This window comes from Mustelus asterias, chromosome 1, assembly GCF_964213995.1.
Source record: "Mustelus asterias chromosome 1, sMusAst1.hap1.1, whole genome shotgun sequence".
Taxonomy (NCBI): Eukaryota; Metazoa; Chordata; class Chondrichthyes; order Carcharhiniformes; family Triakidae; genus Mustelus; species Mustelus asterias.
The window spans coordinates 144,624,076-144,647,010 of NC_135801.1; the positions used below are offsets into that span (position 1 = coordinate 144,624,076).

Below are 22,935 nucleotides of genomic sequence, written 5' to 3' on the forward strand. Positions count from 1 at the left end.
GCAACTAGATGTATTTTTGAAGACAGATTTGAGAGCTATAAGCTAGTTGAACTCTGTAAAGAAACAGATGACCTCAATGTACTGGCCTTTTTACATTTTCTAAACATCCATCAGTTCACATGCTCTGGCTTATTTCATATGGTTGTGACCCCTGTGCAGCACAACATGTACATTCTTCAGTCCACCTGGGAGTGGTGGAAATCGAGCCCAATCAGGAGGAAATATCTGGAGAATGCCTTTAGAACTCCTTTACTACTTCAAAATACAACCCAGGAAATCTTTCTAGGTCTGATTAATATTGCAAATACCTCCCTTTTGTATGGGGAAATCTTGGCTGCAGGCAGTTTGCCTGGAGTGCTAGGTTGAGAAACCTTTCGCTTGAAGGAGTTCAGTAGATCAGCATTCATCTCGAGAGCTAGTGACCTATGACACAGATTCACTATTTTTTGATGGAGTCGGTAGGGAAGAACCTCTTCACGTTCAGTCTAATTCTGCCCATACGTTACTTGTGTGTAACCTCTGGGCCCTCCCAAACCAATTCGGTTGAAACAATTTGTCTACACAAACACAGTCCCTTCATCATCTTGTAAACCTTGATCAAGTCACCCCTATGTGCTTATTGTCTTGGAAACTAAGTTAATTGAATTATGTCTCAACATTTTGTGGAACCCCGTTGATGGATCTTTTGCATAATTTAAAACCTTTTTGTGGTTATTCTTAAATATATTGATTTATATCTACAACATGATCTAAATATATTGCTCATATTAAAAAAAATCTTGCAGAGAGATGTGCCTTTGGGATGTGAATGATGGAAGATGCATCGAATTTACTAAACTGGCATGTACTCATACTGGCATTCAAGTGAGTATATGTGAATTTGCTGAAATCCTCAAAGTTGAAAAACGATTGAGGAATGTGAAATAGTTATACCCTGTTTCTGTCTTGTGTGTTGCAATAAAACAGAAATCACTCTCCCATGATGTAAAATTGATTGCATTACTCTGTAATTTGGGCCTTGTGTGTCTTGGGAGCAGACCACTGTAAATCGCTTGAGCATTTTTTCAAAAGCTAGATTTAGTACCATATGTATAATTTTTTTGCAATTCCTCGGACCACCTGTGCACTTGATTACCTTATGCAGGGTATTTTGTAACATGTTGAAAATATAAACAATAAAGAACAAAGAAAATTACAGCACAGGAACAGGTCCTTCGGCCCTCCTGCATTGACCATGCTGCCCAACTGAACTCAAGCCCCCTACCCTTCCGGGGACCATGTCCATCTATTCTCATCCTATTCGTGTATTTGTCAAGACGCCCTTTACAAGTCACTATCCTATCTGCTTCCACTACCTCCCCCAGCAGTGAATTCCAGGCACCCACCAACCTCTGTGTAAAAAAAAAACTTGCCTCGTACATCTCCTATAAACTTTACCACACATGTTGCCATGTTCGAAGCAATTAAAACTTGCTGGCCAGAAGAAAGCTTTGCACATGCATGTAAGCAGGCAGATTAATGTTCAAGTGCCACTTAGAATCATAAAGTCATTGGCAGAAAAGCCATGATGTGGAGATGCCGGCGTTGGACTGGTCTAGACACAGTAAGAAGTCTCACAACACCAGGTTAAAATCCAACAGGTTTATTTGGTAGCACGAGCTTTTGGAGCGCTGCTTCACTCACCTGAAGAAGGAGTAGCGCTCCAAAAGCTCGTGCTACCAAATAAACCTTGTTGGACTTTAACCTGGTTTTGTGAGACTTCTTATTGGCAGAGAAGAAAGCCATTCAGCCCATCATGGGATAGGGTGCAGGTGGAGTTGGATTGGGGCTGGGCAGGGAAGCCTGACTGGGATGCACTGAAATAGTTGAGTCTGTAGGTGACAAAAGCATGGATCAGAGTTTTGACAGCAAATGGGCATTCACAAATATTGCACTCGCATGCAATATTATGGAGGTGGAAATGGGTTGTCTTTGTGGACCAAATCTGTATTCAAGTGGACACTTGAAATTGTGAGCTGTATGGTTCTATCTGAGGCAATCCATTGGGAGGCAGTTGTAATTAGTAGCGGGTGTATGGAGTTTGTGGTGGAGGCCAAGGATACCTGGATGTGGTTAAAACAGTCTGACAGGACAGAGGCAGTGAGGGGCTCGAGAGAGCTGGGTGTCATCGGTGTGTGTGTGGATACTGGTCTAGTGGAAATGATATTTCCAGTCGGCAAGATTTAGAAGAGGAGCCAAGTATTGTTGTTTGGAAAAGTGTAAAGCAATCATCTCCAGTGAGGAAAATGTGCTTGACAGGAGCTTGTGCAATCAGAAATTGGTACTGACAACATGTTTGGTTAAAAAGATGGGTTTAGAGGGAGTTGTTGGAGGATGAAGGAATGATTTTAGATTGGGAATTCAAGAGCTTAGAGCCTCGATGTTTGAAGGCACGCCAGACATGAGCGCAAAAGGACGAAGGGATGCACAAATGGCCAGAGGTGGAGAAAATCTGAGTTTTTGGAGCATTGTAGGATTGCAGAAGGTGACAGAAATCGGATGACACACAGCCTTGAAGAAGTTGAACATGAAGATGAGAATTTTAAAATCATGACAAAATTTCACCAAGTTTTGTGGTGGAAAAATAAAATTTATTTTCCAGTAAGGCTGTATTCTTGGTCAGTTGGCATTTTCAAAACTATTACCAATTCATTTTTGTTAGTTAAGAATATCAAGAAGTGATGCAACAAACACAGATAAATTGAGCTAAGATTGTCGATCAGCCATGATGTAATTGCATGGAAAGGCAGCTTCGGGGGTCGAATGGCTCATTCCCAAATTTACTCTGGAGGTAATGGGATTGACAGGAAAGGAAAAACAATTGCTGGAGGTAATAGGGTTGCGATCAAATTGGGAAGAGAGAACAAGTGGTGGGTACTTCTGAATAGGCAAGCAGATGAATTGGAGGAAGGTGGTGTGGTCAACCATGTCAAAGGCTGCAGAGCATCACAATCACACAAGAGGGTTAAGTCTGAGGTGGTGTGGAAACCTAAGAGACAGATTCAAACTTGGTGTTGTGGGAAAGATGGGCACTAATTTGGGAAGTAATAACATTGACAAGGTTGAAATATACAGGGATAGGAATATAGTTTTAAATTTTCCCATTCTAATATTGTATCAAAAATAGTTTTATCAGTTCAGCATCGGAAGTCAAAGAGAAGGAAGATTGCTATGCTACGGACATTACCCAGAAATCCTTGTCGTTGATGCCATTAGCCTGGAGGTCCTTTATTCTTTGGTGTCCAAGATTTCTCCTGATTGGATTAGTTCGGTGAGCATTATTCGTTCACTGAGAACACAAGGTGAGGAATGCATTTTGTGAACCTGCATTGAAACCTTTTTTCTTTGTATAATGGTTATAATGGAGCTATAATTAGAATTTTTGAAAATTTGTTCGAGATACCTGTGAATGATCTTAATAAACAATAGACATCCATTATTTAAATTCTGTGTGTCAAATATATAGGACTTCTTGTATATGCAGTAAAAATTCTAGGGATAGCCCAGGAAATTACCGACCGGTGAGTCTAACCCCAGTGGTTGGTAAGCTGATGGAGAAGATCCTGAGGGACAGGATTTATGAGCATTTAGAGAGGGTTAGTATGCTCAAGAATACTCAGCACAGCTTTGTCAAAGGCAGATCGTGCCTTACGAGCCTGGTGGAGTTCTTCGAAAATGTGACTAAACACATTGACAAAGGGAAAGCGGTAGATGTGGTTTATATGGATTTTAGCAAGGCGTTCGATAAGGTCCCCCATGCAAGGCTTCTAGAAAAAGTGAGAGGGCATGGGATCCAAGGTGCTGCTGCCCTGTGGATCCAGAACTGGCTTGCCCAAAGGAGGCAGAGTGTGTGTATAGATGGGTCTTTTTCTAAATGGAGGTCAGTCACCAGTGGTGTGCCCCAGGGATCTGTTCTGGGACCCTTGCTGTTTGTCATTTTCATAAATGACCTGGATGAGGAAGTGGAGGGATGGGTTGGTAAGTTTGCTGACGACACGAAGGTTGTGGATAGTCTGGAGGGATGTCAGAAGTTACAGAGGGACATAGATAGGATGCAAGACTGGGCAGAGAAGTGGCAGATGGACTTCAACCCAGATAAATGCGTAGTGGTCCATTTTGGCAGGTCAAATGGGATGAAGGAGTACAATATAAAGGGAAAGACTCTTAGTACTGTACAGGATCAGAAGGACCTTGGGGTCTGGATCCATAGGACGCTAAAATCAGCCCCGCAGGTGGAGGAGGTGGTTAAGAAGGCGTATGGTGTGCTGGCCTTTATCAATCGAGGGATTGAGTTTAGGAGTCCGGGGATAATGATGCAGCTTTATAAGACCCTCGTCAGACCCCACTTGGAGTAATGTGCTCAGTTCTGGTCGCCTCATTACAGGAAGGATGTGGAAAAGATTGAAAGGGTGCAGAGGAGATTTACAAGGATGTTGCCTGGATTGAGTGGCATGCCTTATGAGGATAGGCTGAGGGAGTTCGGTCTTTTCTCCTTGGAGAGACGTAGGATGAGAGGAGACCTAACAGAGGTATATAAGATGTTGAGAGGCATAGATTGGGTGGACTCTCGGAGGCTTTTTCCCAGGGTGGAAATGGCTGCTACGAGAGGACACAGGTTTAAGATGCTGGGGGGTAGGTACAGGGGAAATGTTAGGGGGAAGTTTTTCGCACAGAGGGTGGTGGGTGAGTGGAATCGGCTGCCGTCAGTGGTGATGGAGGCAAACTCAATAGGGACTTTTAAGAGACTCCTGGATGAGTACATGGGACTTAATAGGATGGAGGGTTATAGGTAGGCCTAGAAGGTAGGGATATGTTTGGCACAACTTGTGGGGCCGAAGGGCCTGTTTGTGCTGTAGTATTTCTATGTTTCTATGTTATGATTCGCAGCTTTAACTAGATGTTAGGTTGTTAAGTTTATAAGGGGCACCAAGTTCTCAAATGGGAGTGAATGATGATGCTGAAGGTGAGATGATGCCATTTAACACCGAGGTATTAAAATACTATTTGAGTATGTTCCTGGTTGGAGAGTAAAACTTTATTTCAAACTAGATAAGTTGTCCAAGTTAGTCAAGTTGTTTCAAATTATCAGTAACTTCATAAGATTTAATTCTGTCATGATTGTTGACTACTGTGAAATCACAGTGCTTATGAAGCACCTGTGTAAAAAGAGACCTTTATAGATACATTAAAAAATCGAACGACTAAAACTTATTTAGTTTTTCTGTCCTGAAAAAATATTTTTAGGAAGTTGCTATTGAGTACTGGTGGTAGTCCTGAGTTAAAAATGCAACTGTATGCTGATTTTTTTTAAAAAAATGAATGAAACACGACATTACTGGCAAGGCCAGTATTTATTGCCCATCTTTAATTTATTTTAACTGCGTGATTTCCTAGACCATTGAAAAGGGCAGTCAGAACTCAACCACATTGCCATAGATCGGAAGTCGCACAGGCTAGACACCGTAAGGGCAGCAGATTTTTTTTTTAATGACAAAATGGTAGTTACACAGTCACCATTATCAAAGTTAGCTTCTTGGTACAAATTTTATTTATTAACTGAACTTAAATTTCTCAGCTCTTGTGATGGAATTTGAACTTGTGCTTGCATTTTGTTAATGTGGACATCTGGGTTACTCATCCAGTAACAAAACCCCAAATGCTCTTGTTCCCTGAATGACCAGACTGGTTCAGTACTATGCGGTTGCTGATAAAATGAAATAGATGATCACTGTATATAATACCTTGCGTTTTCATTCTAAGTTGAGTTGGCTTCTCTAGTTCAAAGATAATTATTTTCCAGTGTTGGCCATAAATGCATATTTTTTGGAACTGTTTGCATTGGCCATTTCTATTCCATTCTCTGTTTATACTGTGCAGTGGAATTAGAGTACTGGCAATAACAATGAAAGAATCGTGCATGTATAAATCTCATCAGGTCATGCTTTTGTGATTTCATTATTCTGAATAAGAATTTTGTTCCATTGTCATGGTCCAGTTGATCAACAGTATTAAAATGTGGCCTCTTTTAGACTGCAAGCTCACCCGCTTGGAACCGGAACAACATGGCACCTGGGGGTGCTATCTCGTTGCTAGTGGCAGTTTGCCCCAGGAAGTTACATGACACGTGCCTCTGGAAGCATAAACTCTCATCTGTAGTTTGTTACCAGACTTGTTTCAGAAGCAGTTCTGCAGTAGAAATAGCGTATAATGCAAATCACATCATCATGCATGACCTTTAGCTGAACTGTTACCATTAAATGATCAACAATTTGCTCCTTTTCTATTCTCAGAGGATACAGTAGTAGCTGTTTCAGTAACTGGAATTTTGAAGGTGTGGATTATTACTGCTGAAATCAGTCGAATGCAGGTATAATTTTAAGCATTTGGATAGTGTATTTTTGTAAATCAGCAAGTTCTCTTCTGATCAAAAGTTTCATGTCTAATCTACATTGTACAGACATTGCACACCATGAATAACTATACTGTTAATGCAGCCCTAGCTTTGAGATTGCAACTGGTTTCTGAATACCAAATAGACAGGACTGGGAACCCTATCCTTATAAGAACATAAGAAATAGGAGCAGGAGTAGGCCATCTAGCCCCTTGAGCCTGCCCCGGCATTCAATAAGGGCTGATCTGAAGTGAATCAGTTCCACTTACCCGCCTGCTCCCCATAGCCCTTAATTCCCCTACCGATCAGAAATCCATCTATCCGTGACTTAAACATATTCAACGAGGTAGCCTCCACCACTTCAGTGGGCAGAGAATTCCAGAGATTCACCACCCTCTGAGAGAAGAAGTTCCTCCTCAACTCTGTCCTAAACTGACCCCCCTTTATTTTGAGGCTGTGCCCTCGAGTTCTTTATAATTAAGTATTGCATTTTCAAGTGTGTGCATACTTTAATTGTTTGCTTTTGTTCAGTGCATTTATTTTACTTTCTATAACATGTTTACCCACTGGTTTAGCCATAAGATTGCTTGTGGTACAACCTGGCAATGTGTGTGCTGTAATATGTCATATTATTATGAACATATTATGAAAGTTATGCGAACTCATGGAGGCCTGACTCCTTGCCTTGTCCCACGCTTGATGTGGTTTGAGGCCCCTAGTTATATGACCAGTTGTGTCTCGAAATGGAGAGAGATGCCTATGATCCTTCATGGACTATAGCTAATTACCAATATGTTGTGTGCTGTTGCTTTGTTGTTTGAATAAAACTTGTTTTTAGTGTTCAACCTTGGCACTTACATGAATGCTTTAAGGTAAGACTTGATGTTGTGATCTGATCTTAATGCATTTCTTCACTATTCAGAATGAAACCATGAATGAAGGGCTTCAGCTATATGGAAAGACTAGAGAAGCTAGGATGCTTTTTTTGAATGGAGAAGGTTGAGGGGAGATCTAGAAACCCTCAAAATTATGAGGAGTTTTGATAGAATGGATAAGTAGAAACTCTTTCCACTGATAGCGGCGGTGGGGTGGGGGGGGGGGGGGGCAGTAACCAGAGGATACAGATTTAAGATAATTTATGAAAAGGAGCAGAGGAGAGCTGAGCAACTTGTTTTGCACAGCTTGATATGATGCAGATTTACTAAGATGATGTCAAAGAAAGAGGGTGCACTTTGGATGAGATGCATGAAAATCTAGGAATGTATTTACTCCAGTAAAGAGGATGAAGTGGAAATTAAAAGAACTGTTCAAAATGATTATAGAATTGTAGAAAATAAATAGTGAAAAATTATTTCCAGCAGTTGATAAACTGGTAGTACAGGTGAGCCCACTTAGAATTAGTGCCAGAACCTTGATGAAACTTAAGGTCAGGTTATTTCTTTTTATTCAAACATTAGTTTGTCACATATGACAATTGCTGCCAACATTCACCAAGTTTGGTAAACACTGAAGAAAGAACATTTTAAACAGCATAAAGGAAGGTCACGAAAATGTTAATGGAGTAGATAACTCTTAAATGGAGACGGTAGTAGCATGGATATTTCTATAGAACCTTTAACATCCATGGTATATTCCAAAATGTGGAACCAAGGTGCCAACTACAGCATTAAGTTGAATGGTCATCTTGCAACGTGTTAGTTGATTTACAAGGGAGCTGAGGGTTTTGAGGGGAAGATAGGAAAGTGGAATTGAAGCCACAATCAAATAAGCCATGATTTCATTGAATGGTGAAGCAGGCTCGTGGCCGAATGACGTACTCCTCCTCCTAACATTATGACCAAAACTCCCAGAGAACTGTCTGCTCTTGTTTGCAACTTCCATGGGATCTCTTAGACCATATAAAGAAGCTGATAGGGCTCATTTAATGCCTGATGTGAAAGATGAAACTTCTGACAATGCAGTAATCCCTACAATGAAGTATCAAGCTAGGTTATATTTTGAAACCCTGGAGCAGGGATTGAACTAACGATCTCTGGACTGAGTGCTACAGCACTGGATCAAGTTGAAAAAGTTGAAGGACCGAAGAGTGCTGGAGGGGATATACAAGATTCCACAGGTGGGTGGAACAAGGGTTGGAAGTCCATGAAGATAAAAATGAGGATTCAAATTCAATGCGCTCATTTTTGTAGATCATTGAGGACAAAATGATGGTTAAAATACTTAATTTGACAGAATACAGGTACTGTAGTTAATGTTTGAACAAGTTGGAGTTTACAGAGGTAGGATATTGGGAGCCTGGCAAAGACAACTTTGGAAAAGTTTACTGTAGGGTGACAGAGGTTATGAACATTTTTGGTAATAGTTTCAAGTAAAGGTCTGTCCTAAAAGTTGAACATTTCAAGTTGTCTGAGGAATATTGGAAGTATACATTCCCATGATTCTCAAAGACCACTCAAATAATTGGAAGAGTAATTAAAGTTTTATGATTCTTATAGACCAAACTCATCTGATGAATCACAGTGTGAGACGATGACCGCATCTCACCATTTTTAGTAAGATGAATAAACAAAATTTTAGGAATAACTTGTTTCATAGTTGCCCTTAAAAGCAGATATACACATTCAGCTGAAGCAAGATCAGCACTGGAGGGCAAGTACCTGTCACAGGTGCTATGTTGAATTCTTTAGGTAGGTAGGCTCAGACTTGGGAATATTGACTTGAAGACATTGCAGTAGAATTAGTCATTGATCAAAGTATGATTAAGTTGACAAAGGTACTTGAAGATGTGGGATTACTTTATAAGCTTAGTTTTCTAGCTCAGTTACCGAATGAGAAAAGTATTGTGCAGCTAGTAATAGGTGATTGAGTTTGCACGGTGGTACAGTGGTTAGCACTGCTGCCTCACAGCGCCAGGGACCCAGGTTCGATTCTGGCTTCTCGACTTGGGTCACTGTCTGTGCAGAGTCTGCACTTTCTCCCCGTGTCTACGTGGCTTTCCTCCGGGTGCTCCGGTTTCCTCCCACAGTCCAAAAGACTTGGTTAGGTGCATTGGCTATGCTAAATTCTCCCTCTGTACCTGAACAGGTGCCAGAGTGTGGCGACTGGGAGATTTTCACAGTAACTTCATTGTAGTGTTAATGTAAGCCTACTTGTGACACTAGTAAGGTTTAAAAAAAAGATTGTTAACTTCAATTATTGATTGTTATACAATTAATTGCAATGCATTACTTCCTCTAAATCTGGATCAGAACTGTGAGCACAAAAATGCTTCATCTACTTTTTCTAATTTATAGGATACTGAGCCAATATTTGAAGAGGAATCCAAACCCATTTACTGCTTAAACTGTCAAAGCATTTCATTTTGCACATTCACACAGCGATCCCTGCTGGTGGTTTGTTCCAAATATTGGAGGGTAAGATTCTTATCCAGTTTTGCAATTGAACTTTAAAATATAAAGCTAGAATTTTAAAATATTTTTAACCCATCTAGACACTCTGGAATTTGTAATGCAATGCTGTAGGTAGGATACATTTCTCTGCTATCTCTTTCAGGTGTTTGATGCTGGAGATTTTTCTTTGTTATGCTCAGTAAACAGTGAGAACGACCAGTCTTGGACTGGGGGTGAATTTGTAGATGCTGACAAGGTTGTCATTTGGACAGAAGATGGAAGTAGCTTCACTTATCGACTGCCATCAAGGTATTTGACTTGATGTTTATTTTGTATTTTTTTCCCTTTATTCTTGCATGAGCCATGGGGTGTTGCTGGTAAGGTCAGCATTTTTTGCCCTTCCCAGAATGCCATTGAACTGAGTGACTCGCTAGGCCAGTTAGAGGGTAGTTAAGAGTCAACTACATCACTCTGGGTCTGGAGTCACAGGAAAACCAGACCAAGCATTTTATTAATGACTTAGAGGAGGGGGCTGAAGGGTGGATCAGTAAATTTGCTGATGACACCAAGATTGGTGGAGTAGTGGATGAGGTGGAGGGCTGTTGTAGGCTGCAAAGAGACATAGATAGGATGCAAAGCTGGGCTGAAAAATGGCAAATGGAGTTTAACCCTGATAAATGTGAGGTGATTCATTTTGGTAGGACAAATTTAAATGTGGATTACAGGGTCAAAGGTAGGGTTCTGAAGACTGTGGAGGAACAGAGAGATCTTGGGGTCCATATCCACAAATCTCTAAAGGTTGCCAGTCAAGTGGATAGAGCTGTGAAGAAGGCCTATAGTGTGTTAGCTTTTATTAACAGGGGGTTGGAGTTTAAGAGCCGTGGGGTTATGCTGCAACTGTACAGGACCTTGGTGAGACCACATTTGGAATATTGTGTGCAGTTCTGGTCACCTCACTATAAGAAGGATGTGGAAGCGCTGGAAAGAGTGCAGAGGAGATTTACTAGGATGCTGCCTGGTTTGGAGGGTAGGTCATATGAGGAAAGGATGAGGGAGCTTGGGCTGTTCTCTCTGGAGCGGAGGAGGCTGAGGGGAGACTTAATAGAGGTGTATAAAATGATGAAGGGGATAGATAGAGTGAACGTTCAAAGACTATTTCCTCGGGTGGATGGAGCTATTACAAGGGGGCATAACTATAGGGTTCGTGGTGGGAGATACAGGACGGATATCAGAGGTAGGTTCTTTACGCAGAGAGTGGTTGGGGTGTGGAATGGACTGCCTGCAGTGATAGTGGAGTCAGACACTTTAGAAACATTTAAGCGGTTATTGGATAGGCACATGGAGCACACCAGGATGATAGGGAGTGGGATAGCTTGATCTTGGTTTCAGATAAAGCTCGGCACAACATCGTGGGCCGAAGGGCCTGTTCTGTGCTGTACTGTTCTATGTTCTAAGTAGAGATGGCAGATTTCCTTTTCTAAAGGACCAGATGGGTTTTTACAACGAGGTGACTAGCTTTGTATTGCAGATTTATTCATTTGAATTTAAATTCAACCAGCTGCCATGTTGAGATTTGAACCCAAGTCCTCAGAGCATTAAGCTGGGCCTCTGGACTATTGGTCCACTAGCTCTGCCAAATGTTGATTAATAATCAGTTGGAGATCTTTATTGTGGTTGTTTTAGTTCCTGCACTTTTCATGTAAAGGTACCAGACTTTTAACGTGTACTGTCCTGATGCGTGTGCTTATTAGCAATCGATTATCACGTTGTAATGATGGTTAGCAAATGCTAATATTCTAATTGGTGATATAAATTAAATACAGAGAGCTGGAGGGAGGACAAGTGAGTGAATATGATTCAAATTAAGTTTTGTGTATTGCATGTTAGGTTGGTAGAACAAGTTAACATTCTAGTCAGTGATGTGTGAATTAGTTATTGGGACAAATAAACTGCGCTTCATCTTAATTTGCATTTTTTCTTTCAAACAAAAATAAATGAGTTAAATTTTAATAGCTCTAATTCCCTGCCATATTTCAGTGGTAGTATGTACAATGGTTAGATTTTATTAAATAGAACAAAACAGAATGCTGGTAATACTAAGCAGGTCAGCTGCATTTGTGTGGAGAAAAACAAAGTTAATAATTCAGTTCGCTGGCCTTTTCTGTTCAGCTTTTCAGCATGTGCAGAAATTTTCATATGTTTTTAGATTTTCTTTACACGTGTGTGCATGTGTCTGACAGGGAGAGTCAGACAGATACTTACATTCAAGAGTCTATGACAAAATACTAAATTCCATGTTTGTTGGGATCCCTTTAAAGTTCAAATCCCATGCTTCTGGCCATGGGATCCCTCCACTTCGGGTCATGCCTTGTCCCATCCCAACTGATATAGTAAAAAATCTTCCAGATTCAAATTTCGCATTTAATGCCATTTGTGCCAAAACTTGGGCTTACCTACCAGTTTTGCCAAAACTTTAGATTCTTTCCACAGAATGATTTGGATCATGATGAAAGGATTCATGCTTCTAAATGTGAGCACCTGTTCTGTGTTACTGTGAACCCCTAGGATCATTGCCTGATATTAACAAAGCCCAGGACCATTTCCAGTTATATTCAAAGTCCACTGTTGTCCCCATTTACTAGTGAAACACGAGACCGCTTCCACCTCACTATTCCTGACCATGCAGTTGCATCCTATTTCCCTATCTGAATTTTGCTACATGCCAAATACCTATTTCTAACTTGTGCATCTTGCATATTATTTTGTTGTATATTCTCAGTGTTAAACATAGTGATGGATTAAAATTAGATATATTGAAAGATGCCAACTGTTTTCACAGAATAATAGAGTTGTAATTAATCCCTGAAGTACCAGTAACATTCGGAAACACCATTTAATAATCAAATTTGGCTTCCTCAGCCTCTGTGGTTCGGCTGTGATGTTTGATTAACTAAGCAGAACCACAGGAGATTTATTTAATTAATAGAATCCAACCAGATATTTTTCATTCTGTTTAAAGTTTTTCAATAAGTTATTTCTAATGATGTATGTTATTAGAACGAGGAATATCAATGATATATTTGAATACAGGTTGAATAGACCTCTGCACCAGCTGTTTCTTAAGGTAATAACTTAATTATTAGCAACATTATGTGGGGTTCTCTTTTTAAGATAGTTATTGTGGTAATTAGCATGATGCTTAATAAATCTAAATCTAGGTATCTGTGAATGAAGTATGAAATTTGTACATTTTATTATTTGGTTTTTGAAATTCTGTTAAGTGCTTCCATGTGGTAAAGTTTATTGCAATATGTGGTGATGTACGGAAAATTTAAAATCATTTTTCTTTGTATTTTTCCAACAGCTGTTTACCAGCCAGTGAATCATTCCGCAGTAATGTTGGCAAAGCCATTGAGAACTCCATTCCTCCATTACTATACAGTGTGTTGGACATGAAAGATAAATCTGTAAGCAATATTTTGTTTAATAAATTGGTTTCAGTAGGCAACTTTATTTTGTATAATATTTTATATAAATATAAAAGAGATGGGCTAGGCTATTAGGTTATTTGCTAGGCTATTATACCAGAAACTCGGCTAATGTCCTGGAATATTGAAAGATGGTTCGAATCCCGCAACGGCAGATGGTGGAATTTGAATTCAGTAAAAAAATCTGGAATTAAGAATCTAACGATGACCATGAAACCATTGTCGATTGTCAGAAAAACCCATCTGGTTCACTAGTGTGCTTTAGGGAATGAAATCTGCCGTCCTTACCTGGTCTGGCCTACATGTGACTCCAGAGCCACAGCAATGTGGTTGACTCTTAAGGCTAACTAGGGATGGACAATAAATGCTGGCCTGCCAGCGAAGCCCATGTCCCAAGAATGAATAAAAAAATAATAATTTTGCTTGATTTGTTGGTGCATTTATTTTAGGGAATGGTACAGAATTGAGTTCCCCATTGTATGTACTTGACAGGATCTATTAACATTAAAATATTGCACTGTTGTCATATTTCAGTTCCTCATTCTGAAATCTTCAGAATGAGATTTGCATCCTATGCTGCATTGTGCAGAGATTTTCTTTGGAATGGATCTATATCCCTACGACAAGGCTTAAGATTTATTCAGAATCTTGCAAATTACAAAGAAAGAATACCTTGGATAAATTTGACTCCAGTTTGAACTCAGTATGCTACTCTGTGACTGTAGCGTACCATTGCCATATTGTAATAACTGAGATAAATTTTGCATAGGAATGCCACCATCTGCAAGTTTCCCTCAAGCCACACACCATCCTGACTTGGAACTATCGTCCTTCTTTTACTGTTGCTGGATCAAAATCCTGCATGGTGAATGTACCTACACCACATGGATTGCAACGGTTCAAGAAGGTTGCTCACCAACACCTTCTTGAGAGTAATCAGGGATGGGCAGTAAATGCTGTCCTAGCCAGCAATGACCACATCACATGAAAGAATAAATTTGAAAAAATCTGTTTTGGAATTTGCCAAAGTAAAGCTTTTAGGTCTTTGAAGTTATTACGAACCATTATTAAATGCGTTTTGGAAATCCAGGCATACTACATCTATTGGTTCCCATTTATCTACCCTACTAGTTACATCCTCAAAAAATTTCAATACATTTGTTGAGCATAATTCCCTTTCATGTTGAACTTTGATCATATTTTCTAAATCTGTTGTCAAGACTTCCATAACAGTATATTCCAGCCCTTTCTCAATGACTAGATGGATTAGCCATGCTAAAATGCCCTTTAATGTCAGGGGGATTTGCAGGCTAAGTGTGTTGGGTCACAGAGATGGGGCCTGGGTGGGATTGTTGTCAGTGCAGGCTTGATGGGCTGTATGGCCTCCTTTTGCACTGTCGGGATTATATAACTGATGTCTCGCCAACTGGGCATAGTTTTCTGTTTCTCTCTTTATTTGCTAATTTCCAATCCGATAGGACCACTCTATCATCTAGAATTTTGGAAAATCATAGCCGAAGCACCCACCATGTCCACAGCTATATCTTTTAGAAACCTCTGATGTCGGCCTGGGGGTTTGTCAGATTTTAGTCCCATGAGTTTCTGTAGTATTTGTTCTCTACTGATAATTTCCCCTCACTTTTTTTTAGCACTATTAAGGTATCTTCAATTGCTGAAGATATCTTCAGCTACTCTCTACCTTTTTACATACATCACTGTTTTTGCATTCTGTATTAACCTGCAATTACTCAGTTCTTTTGGCCTGGATTATCTCTCAACATAGAAACTAGAAGCAGGAAAAGGCCATTCAGTCCTTCGAGTCTGCTCATCTTGAACCTGTGCCCCCTTGTAATTGACACTTCCTCCTTGGGAAAAAGCCTCTGACTATCATACTTGTCTATGCCTCCCATAATTTTGTAGATCTCTATTAGGTCTCGCCTCAGCCTCCATCTTTCCAGTGAAAATAATCCTAATCTATTAAATCTTTCCTCAGAGCCAACACCCTCTAGACTAGGCAATATCCTGGGAGGGTGGTAGAGGTGGGTTGCATTCTCTCCAAAGCGTCCACGTCCTTCTGATAATGTGGTGACCAGAACTGCACGCAATGCTCCAAATGCGGCCTAACAAAGGTTTGATATCGCTGCAACATGTTTTCCCAACTCCTGTACTCAGTGCCCCGGCTGATGAAGGCAAGCTTGCCATATGCCTTCTTAATCACCTTGGCCACCTGTGTTGCCATTTTTAGGGAACTGTGGACCTGCACACCCAGATCCCTCTATGTTAATGTTCCTAAGGGTTCTGCCATTTACAGTATAATTCATACCTAAATTTGATCCTCCATTTGTCTGGATTAAACTCCATCTGCCATTTCTGTGTCCAAGTCTCCAATCTCTCTATGTCCTGTTGTATCCTCTGACAGTCTCTGGCACAGTCAGCAACTCCACCAATCTTTATGTAATTTACAAACTTACTAATCAGCCCACCCACTTCATTTATACATACTACAAACAAAAGAGGTCCCAGCACTGATCCCTGTGGAAAACCACTAGCTACATTTCTTCATTCTGAAAAACACCCTTCCACCACTACTCTATGTCTTTAACCAAGCCAGTTCTGTATCCATCTAGCCAGCCCAACCCGAATCCCATGTGACTTGAGTTTTTGTACCAGTCTGCCATGTGGGACCTTGTCAAATGCCTTACTAAAGTCCATATGAACTGCATCCACAGCACTTCTGTCATCGATTATCTGTGTCACCTCTACAAATTGTCTTTGCCACCTTTGCTTGCTTTTGCCTGCATCACTACCTTGTTCTGTTGCCTTGACTTTTCTCTTTCGAGTTCTAAGTCTCCCTTCACCTGAACACTCCTTCACGTCCCCCCCACCTCCCTGTTGGTTTAAAACTCTGTCCACAACACTAGTTATACAATTGGTCAGGACACTGCTTCTAGCCTGGTTTAAGTGAAGACCATCGCAGCTAGACAGCTCCCCTTTGCCTGATTATTGGTCCCAGTGCCAGTGAATCAAAACCCTTTTTTACCCACCTCACTCTTTGCCATGCGTTTAATTCGCTAATCTGCTCAACTCTATGCCCACTGGCACTTGCTCCGTAACATGTTCTGCATTTTAATTTGGACTTTTCACACTTTCTCAGCAGCACTTCATTCCTAGTTTTAACTATGCTGTTGGTTCCTAAATGCACCATTGTACTTGGATCCTTGCCCTCCTGCATCAAGTTAGTCTCCAGTCATTCAGAAGTGTCCTTAGGTCTGGCATGGGACAGGCAACCCCACTTTCGGAGCTCCTGCTCACAGCTGGAGATTTGTCCACTTTTAAGCTTGCCAACACCTCCAAAGCCTCGTCACTCCCAATGTCAATTTGCCCAAGAGCCTCGCAGTCTCTCCCCCTGAGTTCCATACCTTCATGCTCATAGAATCATACAATGCAGAGGAGGCCCTTCGACCCATCAAGTCTGCACTGACACATTAGAAACACCTGAACTCCCACCTCATTCCATCTGTCAGCACATCGGCCCATGGCCTGAATGTTATGACTTGCCAGGTGCTCATCCAGATAATTTTTAAAGGATGTGAGGCAACCCGCCTCTACCACCTTCCCAGGCAGCCCATGCCAGACTGCCGCTATCCTCTGAGTGAAAATATTTTTCTTCACACCCCCCCCTCCCCCCACCCCAAATCTCCTGTCCCTCACCTTGAACTATGTCCCCTCACGACTGATCCTTCAACTAAGGGGAATAGCTGCTCCTTATCACTCTTTCCATGTCCCTCATAATCTTGTACACCTCGATCAGGTCACCCGTCAGTCTTCTCTACTCCAACGAAAACAACCCAAGTCTCTCCAACCTCTCTTCATAACTTAAATGTTCCATCCCAGGCAACATCCTGGTAAATCTCCTTTGCACCCCCTCCAGTGCAATCACATCCTTCTGATAATGTAGCGACCAGAACTGCGGACAGTACTCTTGCTGTGGCCTCACCAAAGTTCTATGCAACTCCAACATGATTTCCCTGCTTTTGTAATCTATGTCTCGATTGATAAAGGCAAGTGTCCCATGTGCCTTTTTTACCACCCTACTAACATGCCTTTCTGCTTTCAGAGATCTGTGGACAAATATGCCAAGGTCCCTTTGTTCCACAGAACTTCCTACCATTCGTTGAATACTTGTCAAATTACTCATTCCAAAGTGCATCACCTCACATTTTTCAGGGTTAAATTCTATCTGCTGCTTATCTGCCCATTTGACCATTCCATCTATATCTTCTTGTCACCCAAGACACTCCATCTCACTGTAAACTACCTGTCCAATCTTTGTGTCATTCTGCAAACTTACTAATCCTACAATGCCATTTATATAAATGACAAATAGGAGGCCCAACATAGATCCCTGTGATACGCTGCTGGACTTGTGAAGGAGAACATCTATCTCCACTTGAAGAGACAAAGCCTGCTCAGGGATAGTCAGCATGGCTATGTCAGAGGGAGGTCATGCCTAACAAATTTGATTTTTTTTTGAGGTGATCAGGTGTGTAGATTTCCTGGCTTCCAGTCACTAAAGCAGCCTTCTGTCAGCGCCCTCTGTCTCCTACAACTGAGCCAATTTTGAATTCTCTTTCTCAAATTACCCTGCATCCCATGTAAATTTACCTTTTTTAGAAGTCTCCCATGTGGGACCTTGTCAAAGGCTTTGTTGAAATCCATATAAACTACATTGACTGCACTACTCTCGTCCACACACCTGGTCACCTCCTCAAAAAATTCAATCAAATTTGTCAGGCATGACCTCCCTCTGATGAAGCCATGCTGACGGTCCCAGATCAAGCTTTGCCTCTTCAAGAGGAAATTGATGCTCTCCTTCAGAAGTTTCTCCAACAGTTTCCCTAACACTGATGTGAGACTCACTGGTCTGTAGTTCCCTAGTTTACCTCTACAACCCTTCTTAAATAGCAGAACCACATCAGCAGTTCTCCAGTCAAATGGCACCTCCCCAGTGGCCAGAAAGGAATTGAAAATTGGGTCAGAGCCCCTACACTCTCCTCCCTTGCTTCCCACAGCAGCCAAGGACACAATTCATCTGGACATACTAATTCTCTTGGGTGAAGACTGATGTGAAATATTTATTTAACACACTACCGATGTCCTCTGGCTCCACTCGTAGATTTTCACCTTGGTCCCTCATGGGCCTACTATTTCTCTGGTTATCCTCTTCCCATTGATATACTTATGGGACACCTTGGGATTTTTCCCTATCTTTACCAGCCAGAACTTTCTCATATCCCCTCTTTGCTCTCCTAATTGCTTTCTTAAGCTCAACCTTGCACTTTGTGTGCTCCACTAATGCCTCTGCAGATTTGCTCCCCTAGTCCTGCTAAAAATCTCTCTTTTTCTTCTCATCGTATCCTTTCATTATACATTGCACTTCATGATCTCAGTTGTCACAAAAGTGCTTTACAATGAATTATGTACTTTTGAAGGGCAGTCACAGTTGTAATGTTGGAAATATGGTAGCTGATTTGTACACAACGATGTTCCACCAATAGCCAGAGATAAATGACCAAGTCATTATCTTTAGATGGTGGTTGAGGGATGAATTTTGGCCATGATGCTGGGAGAATTTCTCTTCACCTTGTATAGGGGAGATAGAGTCTAAGTTTAAAAGGTGGCAACTCTGACAATGTAGTATCAGCCATGATCACATTGAATAGCTCTTCAGGCTCCAAGGACCAGGTGGCCATCTACTGACTCATATTTCTCAGTTTGTATTTCCTCCGCTTTGCACTGTCGGCTGAGACCATGAAGCTTAAACCTTCAACCTCTGACACTGAGATGTAATGCTACCTTTGAAACATGACTAACACTTTGAAGAGGCTTTGTGACTATTTACCTGTGGTGCAGTCCCACTTTAACTGGAGTTATAGTGACATTTGTCTGCACTGTTTATTTGTCATTTTATGTTCTTTCATCTCTCATGTTTAATTCAATTTTTTATTCCATATCTAGTTGCCGTTGAGTCTGCACGACAGTAACAGCTCTACTGCTTTTTAACTTCCACCCTAAAATAGTAAATCCTTTAGCTTTTAAAAATAAATAAATTGCTGTTTTTTTTTGGTTTGTTTGAGCAAAGGCATCTACTATCGTCGTGGTAAAAATGATAACTCTTGAATCTGAGGGTTCAAGCAAAGAATTTATTTCAACATATGCAAGAGATTTTCAGTCACACGAGGACCCCCTCAATGATATCGAGTTCACAGCAAATTTTTATGCATTTCTTATTTTTTGTTTTCACAAAGCATTTTGGGACAGTCATTAATTCTTAACTATACTACACCGTCAGTGTCTGTCAGGATCATGTAGGCCTAGCAGTTGTTTCCGTTATATCAGCCTTCAGATTTTGGTTTGCTAGTTTCGATGGTGACCCAATCATCAGGTATGATCTTTGGTTCCCCTCCTCCTTCCTCTGTATAGCAAATGAATGGTATATTTATACAGGCTGTTGTTGCTAGCTGCTAAGGTTGAACCCCAGCCACCTTTCGTCAAGGATCCTATCATGCCTAGGAACCCTTGTAACTAGAGCACTTATTTTAAGATTAGTTAAGCATTTTAATATTAACCGTATTACTATGAGTCCACTGGTCCCCACTTCACTATGATTTGTAATGAGGCCTGATTATCGTGGGCCCTGATTCATATAGCCAGAAGCAATTTCTCCTGTTGCTCCTGTACTGTTGTACCAGGATCCAAAAACATTGTGTCTGGAGTAAACCCTTGGTTTGTCGAGTGTATGTCTAATTTATATGGTTGCAACATTTAAAGAAATTCAGTTACGAATCAGAGCATAGATGGCCTTCAGGGCTTTGTTAAAAGTAACTAAACAGCCTACCAAAATTCAAGTTTGAAACCTCTGATGTGATGTGCCTAATATTTGTCCATGAAAGTACTTGATCCTCAAAAAAGTAGAAAATATTAACTTGAATTGGCCTACTAGGGAGGCGATGGCCCAGTGCTATTGTCGTTAGACCATTAATCCAGAATCTCAGCTAATGTTCTGGGGACCTGGGTTCAAATCCTGCCATGGCAGATGGTGGAATTTGAATTCAATAAAAAATATCTGGAATTAATAATCTACTGATGACCATGGAACCGTGGTCGATTGTCAGAAAAACACATCTCGTTCACTAATGTCCTTTAGGGAAGGAAATCTGCTGTCCTTACCCAATTTGGCCGACATGTGACTCCAGACCCACAGCAATATGGTTGACTCTCAACTGCTCTCGGGCAAGAAATGCTGGCCAGCCAGCGACACCCGTGTCCCATGAATGAATGAAAAAACAATCTACTTTTTAATACAGTTCCATCATCCTTTTAATGCAGTTAGTCTTCCTCATACATCACTTCCAATCTTTTTCCTGCTATATTTTTTCTGTTAGGAGTATTTTTGATGTGTGATACATGTGGTTTTAACTGTGTAATTATACAATAATGTTATGTGCTGCCTTCACTAGAAAGAACAGACTTGTATCCAGTTGGAGCTTTTATAGTCAAGGGTTGTGGGGAATATTGTATGACCATCCAATAACAACCATATAAAACTCCTGTGTATTCTTGAAAACGCATTAACATTTTATTTCAGGAATGAATTTATGAATGATAGTGCACAAAGTCTTACAGTGAGCAATTGGGCTCTTTAGCACATGTGTTTCGGCTGCAATGAATGCCCTTATAGTTCAAATGGTGTCCAGGGCACAAGCACACATTTTTGGGTGATTTACCTGGATTGCATATTTATGCAGACATTTTTCAGATTTTTGCACATGAACAGGATGGAAACTCCCCTCAACCACTTCCCACCCCCACCCCCATCACCACCAGTGCTACTAAAAGGAATCATAACCTACTTACAAGATAATTGGTGTTTGATTTCTTCTGGCATTTGCTACGATTGTACAAGTGTTTGCTGTTTTCTACAATTTTTCTATAGGGTCTTTTTGCTGACTTTAAGGCTTTTGCACTACCCATTTGCTCCCAGATATGGATGCATGAGTCAGTCTTTATCCTTGAATATATATGTGTGATATCAGTTTTTGAATTGGTAGCTGAGTGTGAAATCAAGTGATGATGTTTTCATTATCACCTCCTTGGTGTTTCTTCATTGCTTGGGTATTTGCATCTCTTGGGGTGTCTGAAAGGGTAAAGGTACAAGAGAGAGGGGCCATCTGTAGCTTGCAAATAAGATAAGTGTGGGATGAGGGGTTAAGTGGGATGTGTTTAGAAAAGTTAAGTATGAGGATACAGTCATGTCAACACTAGCCAAAACCTGAGCACTGGCCATACTGACACTCAGAGCTAAAACTTGGCAAGGTCTCAGACTTGCTGATCCAGAAAACCCAGATAAAACTGTGAACTGTCTCCGCAGTGGAGTCCAGTCCTGTAACTCAGAGGGCTAAGGAAAAGAGGAGGAAGGCGGTATTAATGGGGGACTCAATGGTGAAGGGGACAGACAGGCGTTTCTGTGGAGGTAGGCGGGATTCTCGCATGGTGGTCTGCCTCCCTGGGGCCGGGATCCAGGATGTCGCTAGTCGCGTCCCGGAAATCCTGAGGTGGGAGGGAGAGGAGCCTGAGGTAGCGGTACATATTGGTACCGCTGATGTGGGTAGGAAGGGAGAAGGGGTCATGAAAAGGGAGTACAGGGAATTAGGGAGACAGCTGAGAAAGAGGAAAGCAAAGGTAGTAATCTCAGGATTACTGCCTGTGCCACGGGAAGGTGAGGGCAGGAATGGAGTGAGGTGGAGAATGAATGTGTGGCTGAGGGACTGGTGCAGGGGGCAGGGATTCAGGTTCCTGGACCATTGGGACCTCTTTAGGGGCAGGGGTGATCTGTATACAAAAAACGGGTGGAACTTGAATCACAAGGGGACCAATATCCTGGCCGGTAGGTTGGCTAAGGCTACTGGGGAGAATTTAAACTAGATAGGTTGGGGGGAGGGGAGCTAGAAGAGTTGACTAGGATCAAGGAACTAATTGATGGGGGGGGAGGATGCAGGGGTAAGGGGAATTACAAAATTAATGGTAGAGGAGAGGGTGCAAGTGAATGAAGGCGGTAATTTAGATAAGGGAGTAGAGGGAGAGGGTGTTCGCGACTCATCAAAGCGGGTCCAGATAAAAGCTGGAATAAGGACACTTTGCCTGAATGTACGAAGCATTCGGAACAAGGTGAATGAGTTGATGGTGCAAATCAGCACAAGTGGGTACGATCTAGTGGCCATTACAGAAACGTGGCTGAAAGGTGACCAGGACTGGGAGATGAATATCCAGGGGTATCAGGCGTTTAGGACGAATAGACAGGAAGGAAAAGGTGGTGGGGTCGCGCTATTAATAAGACATAATATCAGGGTAGTACTGAGGGATGACATAGGCTCTGAGGAACAAAACGTGGAATCATTATGGGTAGAGATGAGGAATAGTAGAGGGAGAAAGACACTAGTAGGTGTGGTATATAGGCCCCCAAATAATAATGTTGAGGTAGGGAGGGCTATAAACAAGCAGATAAGGGATGCGTGTAAAAACAGAACGGCAATAATCATGGGGGACTTCAACATGCACATTGACTGGC

The 22,935-nt window shown here is 41.4% G+C and overlaps 1 protein-coding gene across 4 annotated transcripts in view; it reads left to right on the plus strand.

Moving 5' to 3' along the window:
• Nucleotides 1-22,935, plus strand: part of wdr7 (WD repeat domain 7) — a 660,051-nt gene that overhangs the window by 66,028 nt on the left and 571,088 nt on the right. For all 4 annotated transcript variants that reach the window (XM_078219900.1, XM_078219908.1, XM_078219891.1 and 1 more), the window contains exons 5-10: nucleotides 786-864; nucleotides 3,167-3,341; nucleotides 6,330-6,406; nucleotides 9,724-9,843; nucleotides 9,983-10,128; nucleotides 13,184-13,286. In XM_078219900.1, the coding sequence (XP_078076026.1) occupies nucleotides 786-864; nucleotides 3,167-3,341; nucleotides 6,330-6,406; nucleotides 9,724-9,843; nucleotides 9,983-10,128; nucleotides 13,184-13,286 (700 nt within the window). The remainder of the gene's footprint in view (nucleotides 1-785; nucleotides 865-3,166; nucleotides 3,342-6,329; nucleotides 6,407-9,723; nucleotides 9,844-9,982; nucleotides 10,129-13,183; nucleotides 13,287-22,935) is intronic.